At 40.0% G+C, this 13,122-nt stretch overlaps 1 protein-coding gene and 1 non-coding gene across 8 annotated transcripts in view; both read right to left on the bottom strand.

The window, feature by feature from the left end:
* Positions 1-13,122, bottom strand: part of NSD1 (nuclear receptor binding SET domain protein 1) — a 174,076-nt gene that overhangs the window by 55,010 nt on the left and 105,944 nt on the right. For 3 of the 7 annotated variants that reach the window (XM_066344719.1, XM_066344718.1, XM_066344723.1), the window contains 3 exons: positions 9,850-9,971; positions 8,767-8,910; positions 2,623-2,746 (listed from right to left, as the gene is read on the bottom strand). In XM_066344719.1, coding sequence (XP_066200816.1) covers positions 2,623-2,746; positions 8,767-8,910; positions 9,850-9,971 — 390 coding nt within the window. Of the gene's footprint in view, positions 1-2,622; positions 2,747-8,766; positions 8,911-9,011; positions 9,140-9,849; positions 9,973-13,122 lie in introns of those variants that run through there. The other 4 variants (XM_066344721.1, XM_066344720.1, XM_066344724.1 and 1 more) reach the window with 2 other exon arrangements.
* Positions 8,217-8,353, bottom strand: LOC136377935 (small nucleolar RNA SNORA42/SNORA80 family). The gene has a single exon (XR_010746538.1). It is a non-coding gene; the product is annotated as a small nucleolar RNA SNORA42/SNORA80 family (small nucleolar RNA).

Raw genomic sequence — 13,122 nt, 5'->3', positions numbered from 1 at the left:
TGCTACAATTATACCTCAATATACCTAGATAAGTCTGTTTTATTTTAAGAAACATAATGAACTACTGATACACACATCAACATAAATGAGTTTCAAAAAACAAAACAAAAAACAAAACCCCCCACCAAATATTATGTTAAGCCAAACACACACACAAAAAACTACATACACTTTGATTCCACTTATATAAAACACTAAAAAAGAATAAATCTAATATGAAAGCAGATCACTGTTTGCCTCAACTGAGGAAGGGGGTGAAAAGTGAGGTGGATGAGATGTTTAAGGGTTAACTGGGAACTTTCGGGAGTGATGAAAATGTTCTAATTTTCCCTGTGGTTGTGGTTACATGGGTGTATGAATTTTATCAAAACCTATCCAGCCCTGGCCGGTTGGCTCAGTGGTAGAGCCTGGTGTGTGGGAGACCCAAATTCGATTCTCGGCCAGGGCACATAGGAGAAGCGCCCATTTGCTTCTCCACCCCCCCCCCCTTCCTCTCTGTCTCTCTCTTCCCCTCCCGCAGCCAAGGCTCCATTGGAGCAAAGATGGCCCGGGCGCTGGGGATGGCTCCTTGGCCTCTGCCCCAGGCACTAGAGTGGCTCTGGTCATGGCAGAGCGATGCCCCGGAGGGGCAGAGCATCACCCCCTGGTGGGCAGAGCGTGCCCCTGGTGGGCGTGCCGGGTGGATCCCGGTCGGGCGCATGCGGGAGTCTGTCTGACTGTCTCTCCCCATTTCCAGCTTCAGAAAAATACAAAAAAACAAAAAACACCTATCCAAACAAATGAGAACATTTTATAATAGGTAAATTATACTTTAATAAACTCAATTAAAAAATAGCTTTGCCTTAGATAACCTGCTTAGAGAGTATCAAATTATAACAAAGATAATTAGCAAAACTGGATCAATAGCACAAAAGGCAGTATCTTTCTAACATTAGGAAAATAACCCCACAACTGCCTGGCACAGTGGAGAATGTTGCCTGGAATGCTAAGTTCACCAGTTCAAAACCCCAGGCTTGTCTGGTCAAGGCACAGAGAACAATCAATGAAGAACAAAAGTGAAGCAACTATGAGTAGATACTTCTCACTACCTACCCTCCCCTCTCTGTAAAATCAATAAATAAAATAAAAAAACAACAACTATCTTGTCCTCCAGCTTCTGTTCCTATATTGTTAAAGGTAGCAGCAGAAAAATTAACTCAATCTGACATGGCTATCTATTCACAGACACCAGTTAACACCTGTCTCATTTCCCATAGGACCTCTAAACCTATACTGTTCCTTTCCAGCTAGAAACACCTTTTCCCATCATTCTTACCAAGCCAAAGAAAAGACTGCTTCAACTTCCTTCTACTTCACAACTCCATGGTACATTCCCATTTTACCTTTTCATCTTTTATCGCCTCCTGTCCGTGACAGTATTCTGCCAATTATTCACTCTCCTAGTAAAGATATTTATTTTCCTACATAGTTCTTAGCTTTCATCCTATAAACACTCAGGATGTTCTTCCTCTTGACCCTATAATATCCTCCCTTCAGTTACTGCTCGCTCTCTTTTCTGTTGAAACTTCTATAAGAAATAGTGTCTACTGCTACCCATTCATCTTCACCCTGATTTAATGTGGCACTCTTCAGTAAAAAATCAACCATTTTATTTCTCTCTGTCAAAAACAGTCTCTATTCAATCCAGAACCTCCTTGATTTTATCTTTCCCATATCTGCTCCTATTTATGACATCTCACTCCCATGGCTTCACAGACATTCTTTGGCTAGATCCTCCTTACCCTCCAGTAGCCCCTTTAAAGGGGATATCCCTATGTACTGTCACTGGCATTCTTTTCACTCTACAGATGCTTTCTCTTTGGGCAGCATCACCCACACTGATGGTTTTAATTACTTATAAGACTCAGCCCTCATTTCTTCATGACTTAAATGCCGCAGTCATTCGCACATAATGCTAAAAAACGAGCAATCTCCTTAGCACAATTTGGGAAGTACTTCACAGGCTGGTCTCATCTGACTATTTCTACTTTCTGACCCAATCTGTATATTATAACTCTCTCAAAGTTCTTTTTGGTAAACAATTTTATTAACGTATGAAGAAAAGCATAAACAACCTAACTGTATTTATTATTCATGAGTAATCATGAAGTGAGCATGCTTATATAATCACCACTCAAGAAACATAAACCATCACCAGTAACCCAGCAGCCTTCCTTTTCACTAACCAGTACCTCTTCCCTAAAATATTTAAAAATCTAAAAGCACTAATCTATGCTTCTTATTTTCCAACTATTCGCTAGTTTCATTACTGGACTTTCTGTTCTTCCTGTATCCATACCAATTTCTATTTCTCTCTTAAAGCCAAATCCAGATAATCTGCCTCTGTGGCAGTGGCTCATCTTTGTCCACAATGTACTTTCAATGAATGCATTGAAACACCTTTGCACTACACTATGCTGTACTATACATTCATTATTCATTTGGAAGCTCTTTTGAGGGCAAAAATCATACAATACCAATTTCTATGTCTGTAGCACCAGACATAGTATTGCAGCGAAATAGTGTCTCCTAGAAATGAAAAACTTAAAACTCAAAAGAAGACCCCTCTGTATCTAACTTTACCTGTGCGACATTCATTGCAGATAAATTTTCCTCTGGGCATCTCAGTTAATCCAAGGCACTCCAGGTGGAAAGCCCCACAGCACTGAGCCTCACATAACAGCAGCTCACCCAGTTTCTCACAGTTCTGTTAAGAGAAAGAAAACAGATCTGTCTATAGAAAAAGGTTTTTAAAAATTCCAAGCAGAGCCTGACCTGTGGTGGCGCAGTGGATAAAGCGTCGACCTGGAAATGCTGAGGTCGCCGGTTCAAAACCCTGGGCTTGCCTGGTCAAGGCACATATGGGAGTTGATGCTTTCCAGCTCCTCCCCACCTTCTCTCTCTGTCTCTCTTTCTCTCCCTCTCCTATCTTAAAAAAAAAAAAAAATCCAAGCAGAAGGCCGTCATGAAGGCAAAGATTAACGAGCACCTTTGCCAGAACCAAGAAATCCCACCAAACAGTCAAACAAAATTTAATGACTACTTCCTCTATGCCAGATAGCACAAGGTCCCTGGATCTCATGGTTCTTATAATAAGGACAGAAAATACAAGTATAAACTTAGGCAGAAAAGGTAACAGACAATGACAAGCATTAGGTAGAGAATTCAAACAGATACTTTGGACTGAGTGATTAGGAATGGCCTCTCAGACTAGCTGTGAATGACAAGTCAGGCATATGATGTGAAGGAAGGACCAGGATGGTAGCAAGTACATAAAGTCCCCAGTTAAGAAAAACCAAGGCATGTCTGAGAATCACAAAGAAAGGCAGTGTCACTGGCTGAAAATGAACAATAGTTCTAAGTGGTAGAAGATGAGGAACAAAAGAAGCAAAGGTCTGATTATGTGACCTTAAAGACTATGGTAGAGTTTCAGATTTTAGGTGTTCCATTAGAGAGCTGTACCAAGAGAAAGCTAAAAATCAGGTATTCATTTCAAAACAGATTCCTGTGACCAGTACATGGAAAATGAGTTTAAGAGTAGAAAGATAAGAATAGAAGCAAAGAGACAACCAAGAAAATTACTGAAATAATTCAAGTGAGAGATTCTAGCTAGCTGGACCTGGGTCATAACTGTCCGAAAAGGCTTCCATCAAGGTCTGAACAACCCTTGAGATATGAACTATCTCAGAGAGATCATCTTTCTCAGATGATCTCATCTAAGACAGGCTGTCACTTAAAATAGGGTCTTAGGAAATAAGGATCTAGATCTATCACTTTGAAAACATTGTTAAGATTTATAAAAACTCTGCAATTTCCCATATTCCCATCATGTTTTCTACCCCTTTAACATCCTGATTTGTTTCCCCACAGTGATTAGCAAAAAAAGGAAGGAAGGGGAAGGGGAAGGGGAAGGGGAAGGGGAAGGGGAAGGGAGGGATAGGAGGGAGGAAGGTAGGAGGAAGGGAAAGGCTTATACTTATTCTGCAAGATAAGAAAGGAAGGAAAAAAAAGGCTAAATAAATCTAATATCTTCAGGAACCCCCAAAATAGAGCAGGTCTTGGCCACTTAACATCAAATAAGCAAGTTAATAGAACTTTGGGGGAAAAGGCCATAGGCAGCCAGAAATTAAGAGGGGACCCCAAGATCTTAGTCAACCTGAAGTCTGAACTAGTATCATATGTTTGGCTCTACCATATCCACTATTCACACATAAAAACTGGCATACACCTAAATATTTTGTTTTGTATATTCAGAGTGCCAGTGACATTAGCATCAGTGTATAACAAACAAATTCACCTCATCACTGAAACAGAAAAACTTCAATTACAGTATATATCGAAGAATATATTTTTCTTATCTTTTTTTATAGTAAGAGGAAGGGAGATAGCAAGATAAGACTCGTTCCTGCATGCACCCCGACTTGGATCCATCTGGCAACACCTGTCTGGGACCGATGCTCTACTCATCTGGGGCAGCTAGCAACCGAGCTATTTTTAGTGTCCAAGGCAGAGGCTCCATTAAGCCATTCTCAGTGCCCGGGGGGCCAATGTACTCGAATCAATCAAGCCACGGCTGTGGAAGGAGAACGTGGAGGGGGAGAGGTGGAGAGGTGGAGAAGCAGATGGTGCCTTTCCTGTGTGCCCTAACTGCAAAATAAACCCGGGATTTCCACACATCAGGTCGATGCTCTACCACTGAGCAACCCAACCAGGGCCAAATATATATTTCAAATTAATCAAATGTATAGTATAACCCTATATTTGTAATTCATCTTTTCTTTAAAAAAAAAAAAACAGAGACAGAGCGAGAGTCAGAGAGAGGAATAGATAGAGACAGACAGACAGGAACGCAGAGAGATGAGAAGCATAAATTATCAGTTTTTGTTGTTGTTGTTGTGGCACTTTAGTTGTTCATTGATTGCTTTCTCAGATGTGCCTTGACTGTGGGGCTACAGCAGCCTGAGTAACCCTTTGCTCAAGCCAGCAACCTTGGGTCCAAGCTGGTGAGCTTTGCTCAAACTAGATGAGCCCGCGCTCAAGCTGGAGACCTTGGGGTCTTGAACCTGGGTCCTCCGCCTCCCAGTCTGACGCTCTATCCACTGCGCCACAGCCTGGTCAGTTTGTAATTCATCTTTCAAAATAGGACACTTAAGAGTGAAAAGAGGCACTATTGATAAATTATACACAGAAAACAGATTTAAACAATGACTGATCTAAAAACCAGGACCACTGAGTGACCATAATTTAATAAATTTTTGCTAATAATATTTGTGGGCATTAACAGTCTATGAGGACTAACACTGTATTTGGGATCTGATTTAAATATGATCCACCTTCTTTGATCAAAATGTACACATATTCACACACAAGCATAGTGTATAATAGTGAAAATGAACAAAGAAACTGAGTTAAAATTATATTGGCCATAATTATATTCTATGTCTGGATTTATTGTTTAGCTCAGGCATCATCAAACTTTTTATAAAAACCACCCACTTTTGCAATGCGGGTCAACCTGGTCCCTCTTGCCCACTGGGCGGTTCAGCAGAGCAACCAAAAGGTGCCAGGATTGGCCCACCATGAAAGCTGGAACGCCCACTAGTGGGCAGGAGGGACCGGGTTGACAAGCACGGCAAAAGTGGGCTTTTGGGTTTTTATAAAAAGTTTGAGGACGCCTGGTTTAGCTGTTTCAATTAAGAATAAAACAAACTAATATCCTCCTTTCTTTTTTTTTAAATTCAGTGAGAGACAGCAAGGCAGAAAGACAGACTCCCACATGTGCCCTGACAGAGATTCACTCAGCAAGCCCATTAGGGGCTGATGCTCTGCCCATCTTGGGCCACAGTTGCAACTGAGCTTTTCTTAGCACCTGAGGCAGAGGCCATGGAGCCATTCTCAGTGCCCAGGAACAACTCACTCCAATCAAGCCATGGCTGCAAGAGGAGGGAGACAGAGAGGTGAAGACGTGGGGAATGGGGGAGTGGGAGGGGAGGAAGAGAGGGAGAGAGAGATAGAGAGAGAAGCGGAGAGGGATGGAAAAGCACATGGTCGTTTCTCCTGTGTGCCAACTGGACAGGGCCCACTTCAATTTTTTATATGCCAGTTTTTAAGAATTTACAAAGATAAATTCTGGCCAGGTATCTCAGTCAGTCAAAGCTTTCTCCTGATACACCAAGGTTGTTGGTTCAATCCCCAGTACAGACACATACAAGAATCAACCAATTAATGCATAAATAAGTAGAACAAAAAAATCGATGTTTCTCTCTCCCTAAAAGATAATTTTAGCCTGACCAGGCGGTGGCGAAGTGGATAGAGCATCAGACTGGGGTGCGAAGGACCCAGGTTCGAGACCCCGAGGTTGCCAGCGTGAGCGCAGGCTCATCTGGTTTGAGCAAAGCTCACCAGCTTGGACCCAAGGTCGCTGGCTCAAGCAAGGGGTTACTCAGTCTGCTGTAGCCCCACGGTCAAGGCACATATGAGAAAGCAATCGATGAGCAACTAAGGTGTCGCAATACGCAACAGGAAACTAATGATTGATGCTTCTCATCTCTCCGTTCCTGTCTGTCTGTCCCTATCTATCCCTCTCTCTGATTCTCCGTCTGTAAAAAACAAACAAACAAAGATAATTTTAAAAATTAAAAAAAAAGAAAAAGAAAAAGAAAAGACTTTACAAAGGTATATCAAGACCATAGAAAGAGAAGGTGACCAAAGCATCCATTTAATTGACTTCAATCCCAAGTCGAGTAAAAGCTCTTTAACCATAAAGTAGAGAGGCAATACAACATGGTGGTTTGGTTAAGACTCTAAACCCAGATTGCCTTGATTTATATCCTGGCTTCACTATTTAACATCTCTGTGCCTTTTTTCACATTTATAAATTTAGGATAATAATGATAAACTACCTTATAGAATTTTTATAATAAATATGATATAATATTTATAGTGACTGGAACAATGTTTAAGACATAGTAAATACTGTATAAATGTTTATTAATTCAAAAAATACATGCAGTAGAGTCTCTAAAGTTATATAGATGGTAGGGATGGTAGGTCCCTTAAAGTTACTACTTTATTATATATAATTTTTAAAAAATGTTTATTTTTATTGATGTTAGAGTGAGAGGAAGGGGAAGGGAAAGAGAAAGAGAGAGATAGGAATGTCTGTTCCTGTATGTGTCCTGACTAGAGCCTGAACCAGCAACCTCTGGGCTTCAGAACAAGGCTCTAACCCAGTGGTAGTCAACCTGGTCCCTACTGCCCACTAGTTGGGCGTTCCAGCTTTCATGGTGGGCGGTAGTGGAGCAACCAAAGTATAAATAAAAAGATAGATTTAACTATAGTAAATTGTTTTATAAAGATTTATTCTGCCAAATGTATCGAAAATCCGACATAAAGTACTTGGTAAGTAATTATTGTTATATGCTTTACCTTGCTGTAACTCTGTTTTATAAATTTTATCAAGTAAAGTTACTTCCCTGCTTTATAAATCACCATTACTGTGGAAACAGTGGGCAGTTAGAAAATTTTACTACTAACAGAGATACAAAAGTGGGCAGTAGGTATAAAAAGGTTGACTACCCCTGCTCTAACCAATCAAGGTATCTAGCCAGGGAAGAATACTCTCTTCTTATTGAAAGCCCTTCCAATCTAAGTGACTTGCTTTTTCTGGATCATAAATTTTGGTAATAGTTGTGTCAAAGGCAACTTCATTTACCACTTCCATGTCGTTATATCAAGAACCCATCTGTCTAAACTTCTAAGAGGCTGCTCCAAAAAGGAATAAGGAGTCATCAAAAGAGTATATATTAAACAAGCACTTCTAAAAGGAAAATTCTCATGACTAACCCATGGCTAATTTTTATTGATTGCTTGAATTATCTTACATAACCCTTGCAACCCTTTGAAGTAATTATTATTATGCCCATTTTATATAAAAGGAAAACCAAAGCCTGGATAGGTTATGTTATAGCTCAACATCATAACAGCTCAAAAATGGGAAAGCATGATGAACCGTGCCAGTCTACTTCTAAACCCCAACTGTCAATTACTATACTATACTGCTTTCTAATTACAAAAGAATGGCTAAAGCTGGAGAGCTATATAGCTCTGCCTAAATATAAAAGGTAAGATAATTATGATTAGGGACCACAACAGAATTTAGTCAAGTCTTTGTTTCACACTGTACAACCCCCTTCAGTGCTCACAGCCCACAGGTAAGGCGGCCAGGCAATGATTCAAGGCTGTAGTTTACTCTGGCATGGGTATACTATGAGAGGCCCACAGACAAGGGCCCACCATAAATCCATTACCATGCTTTTGAAGTTACTACTTTAAAGCCAAAAAAAAACCCAAACCTAAACTAAACTAAAACTCACAGCAAAATTTACCCTTGAAAAGTCCTTAGAAAGCCAAAGATTCTCACCCCCTGAGAAGCAGAGGAAAATGATCTTTGAGTGGGCAACCACAGATTTACCTCCCCCATCTCCGACCTGCTTAAGTACATCTTCTCATGCGCAACAAGGGCAAGTGGTGCACCAACACTAAATACTTCTCTTTCTTCCTTTTTTTGTGGGGCAGGAAAAGAGGTAAGTCCTCAAAGAGAAGTGACTCCACTAGAACCATCCAATAAAATCATTATTCTAATCATGACTGGGCCACTAAGAAATGGGAAGGGCTTCTCTTAAAAGATAAGCATGCAATAACAAGGCAAGTGGCAACATTTTCTACCTGACAAACATTCTCCTTGAGTGCAGCTCCTCCACCTCGTTCACCCTGGAGTTTTTTTGACGCAGGCATCCCATGGTCGTTTTCTATACCCTCATCAATAGTCTCCTTGGGGCTTGCAGCCATCCTGTGTGTCATCAGTTCTCCCTTGCAGAAAAAAAATAATGTCCCAAATCTGCATTAATGATGACTCCTCCATCTGACCCCCTCCCTCTGGGCTGCTATTTGTCTAACCATTAAGCACTTACAGATGTTCAGCCAATCACGCGGGCGGACTGCATGCAATGTTAGTTCTAACCCTGCTGTGATTGGGCGGGTAGTGGGCGCCTCATGCCCTGCCACTAACTGCTCTGAGGCTGTTCCACTGGAACTTTCTGAGCTGTTCCATTTTAAGGTTTCACTAAGAAAGAGAAAACATTCTTAAGTTTATTTGATTACTTAGTTGTCCTTCCAAGATCAGTGTTTCCTAAATAATGCCCCTCTTGGGCATTCTATTCAAATTGTCCTGGAAAGAAATACTCTTTATCATAAGTGATGCTGACCTGACTTGTTCTAATCTTCTTGTAAACTGAGTTATAAAAGCCCGACACAGCACCAATGACCACACTGATGCTCTATAGGAAATAGTTTTAAATCTAATTCCTAAAACCTGATGCTTACACATATTCTAAAATTAAGCAGTTGATGGTCTCAAGAAATAGGCAAATCAATGCTCCCCCTAACTGTAGCAGTCTCAGCTTTTTAAAAGGGCAATATTCAAGTTCATCTGGACCCTATGGTTAATTGATATTGTGCTTTTTGGTTTTTAAAAAAAGTTTACCTTCCTGATGGAATATGAAATTTCATCTGATACCTAGTGCATAGGATGTGATCTTATAAAAAGGTCATACCCTTAGATACCATTATGTGCCTTTACTGATTATTACTAGGATCAGGCTATCCTTTTGGTCCCGGATTCCTTATAGCCATTAGTCACTTCAGTAGACTACTACTCTTTAAGTAAACTCAAGGGAAAGAGGGATGTGGCCTCTACTGTGAAAAGTAGCTTCACTTTGGAAGGTCAAAAGATTAGGAACTGAGTAATACCTCTGAGCCTGCAGCTTCTCTTGATGAGTCTTCATTTTTCAATCTTTTACAATGCACCTTAGTTGTAGTAACATGCCTTTGTCGTTTTCGCCTCCTTGGTTTATCAAATATCCTAGTAGTGCCTATGACAGGAAAACAGGTGTCACCTGCTAGCGAATAATACATTTCATAAAATGTCCAAGAACTCCTATCCACAACTAAAAAAACCTCATAGAATTACAGAATGTTAGAGTAAAAACTAACCTTAAAACCCGTTTAATTCTCCAACTTTGTAGTTAAGGAAAGTGGGCAAAGAAGAAAAAAGACTTACCTATGATGATATAAGTAATTAGGGAATTAGCTACATATGTATAAATTCTGTCTCACACAGATTAAATAATAAATTTACAGGTAGGTTACTAGAGAAATTTCTTTCTACATCAGTGATTTTCAACCTTTTTCATCCATGACACATATAAACCAATTACTAAAATTCTGTGGTACACCAAAAAATGTAAAATTTTGTGACCGAAAAACAAAATAAAGAGGTATAATTTTGATTCATTCACAATGGATGGGTATCATCACTCCTTGTATCTGACAATCCAAACTAAGGGGGATAAGGTCAGTATCCCGGACTAAATGAACCAGTATTGCATATTTTGTGTTTTTGTTGGTTTTTTGTTTTATTTTTTTAGCTACTCAGCCCTGTTACTGCATGCTTAAAAAATTCTTTCACACCAGTTGAAAATAGCTGGTTCTACATGGCTCCTCAAAGGACTTTAATACCTTATAAATGGGGAGAAAATGCACTTACTAGTCAGACAAAAATACTAAAACCTAGCCTCCAAAACTAAAGACAGTAAAATTACATCACTGTACATTTTAAGGATTAAGATGAAAAGTTGAAATATATAAAATCTGGCTTACAGGAATAGTAAAAAGACCTCCTCTGATACATTTAATGGTATTCATAAAGTGATACTATAATCCAACAATATGAAGTGAATGCATGGTCTAATCTGGCATATACATATACAATGAAATTCCAGTTTCTCATAGTCTATTATACATATTTCAATCTTTGTTATAGAAACAGCAAGAGGACTCTAAAAAGATATTTCATAAAATGTTCCAAGATAATAAGACTAGATATCAACATAAAGGCTGGATTTTAGAAAACTGCCTTACTGCTCTTGTGGAATGTCTAATGGAGATGAAGAAGTTCTGCTATCAAAGCTACTAATAGGTCTGACCAGCCGATGGCGCAGTGGATAGAGCGTCAGACTGGGATGTGGAGGACCCAGGTTCGAGACCCCGAGGTCGCCAGCTTGAGCGTGGGCTCATCTGGTTTGAGCAAGACTCACCAGCTTGAGCCCAAGGTCACTGGCTCGAGCAAGGGGTCACTCGGTCTGCTGTAGCCCCGGTGGTCAAGGCACATATGAGATATCAATCAATAAACAACAAAGGAACTGCAATGAACAATTGATGTTTCTCATCTCTCTCCCTTCCTGTCTGTCTGTCCCTATCTGTCCCTCTGTCTCTGCCAAAAAAAAAAAAATTAAATTTAAAAAAAATTGAATAGAAAAAAAAAAGCTACTAATAGTCCTGGTCAGTTTGCTCAGTGGTAGAGTGTTGGCCCAGCACGTAGATGTGTCCCTGGTTCCATTCCCAGTCAGGGCAAACAAAAAAAGTGACCATCTGCTTCTTCACCCCTCTCCCTCCCCCTTCTCTTTCTCTCTTCGCCTTCTGCAGCCATGGCTCGACTGGTTTGAGTGCACTGACCCCAGGCACAGAGAATGGCTCTGTGGAGCCTCTACCTCAGGCACTAAAAATAGCTCAGTTGCCAGCCTGGCCCAAGATGGGCAGAGCATCAGGCCCAGATGGGGGTTGTTGGGTAGATCCCAGTCGGGATGCATGAGGGAGTCTATCTCTCCTCTATTTCTCCTCTTCTCACTTGGAAAAAGGAGGGGGGAAAAGTTACTGATAGCCTAAGGTTAAAGGAAGAGTTAATATAATGACAGAATAATAACAATTCTCATAAGCTAAAATATATCAAGTTCAGGTTATAGGTTAAAAAAACACAAGCACAAAAACACCCCTAAGGTTTAAAAGTATAGGAAAGAGCTGATATTATTTTATCAGCAATTCTTTTTTTAAAAAAGCAAGTAAACTGATAAACCTAAGGAATTACAATTATGCACAAGGTCAAAATAATCTAACATATTGCTACATATATCACATGAAGGTCTTAAATCCCATGATACCCTTTGCAGGAAGGCCACATCTGATGCCGTGGGCTCAAATATGAGCTGATATCTCAGGAATGATAGTAATCAATAAATATCATTGGCAGATAAATATCAAAGTGTTTCAAAAAATTAGCATGGAGAAAATCTGGGGTGGATAACAAGACAGTGGTGTGGCAATTAATTTGGTCAAGTCTGGATTTAGTTCCCCAACATAGCCACCTCTTCCATGGTTATGTTTTGTCTATAAAATAGAGGTAATAAGGATATATCCTAACTCTCTATAATGCTTTAGATGGATCAGCAGTAAGGACCTATGATAATTATATTCATTAATGAATGAAGGGCTGCCCATTCTGCCTGTGAGTTGAGTCAAAATCACCAAGAGGAGTTGCAAGAGTCAGATTCCAATTTAATCTAAAAGATTTCCAAGCCTTTAAGAAGCAACCACAATGGACTAGGCTCAAATGTAAACTCTCTTTTTCAAGCATATGCTCACTGATTGAAGGTCTTATATGTGATAAAAGAAACTAAAAAAACTATTTGTCAAAGACTGGATTAGATAATCTGTAATTTCCCTCTCAACTCATATTCATATTTTCTGTTCTATAGAAACAAAAATTGAGTAAAACCTAGATGGCAATGATGCAGTCCGAAAAATTATAGGAAAAGAAAATTAAGAAGCTAATTTTTTGCCTGACCAGGCAGCGGCTCAGTGGATAGAGCGACAAATTAGGATGCAGAGGACCCAGGTTCGAAATCCTGAGGTTGCCGGCTTGAGTGCAGGGTCGCCGGCTTGAACGTGGGATCAGATATGACCCCATGGTCACTGGCTTAAGCAAGGGGTCACTCGCTTTGCAGTAGCCCCCCAGTCAAGGCATGTATAAGAAAGCAATCAGTGAACAATTAAGGTGCTGCAATGAAGAACTGATGCTTCTCATCTCTCTTCCTTACCCTCTGTCTATCCCTATCTGTCCCTCTCTGTCACACACAAAAAAGCTGATTTTTCTCTACTGTTCCTAACATTTCCTTATGCTAATATAGT

The sequence above is a fragment of the Saccopteryx leptura genome, chromosome 6, assembly GCF_036850995.1.
Source record: "Saccopteryx leptura isolate mSacLep1 chromosome 6, mSacLep1_pri_phased_curated, whole genome shotgun sequence".
Classification (NCBI taxonomy): Eukaryota; Metazoa; Chordata; class Mammalia; order Chiroptera; family Emballonuridae; genus Saccopteryx; species Saccopteryx leptura.
Note: the sequence above shows the minus strand (reverse complement) of the source record. Positions and strands in the feature narration are given on the sequence as shown.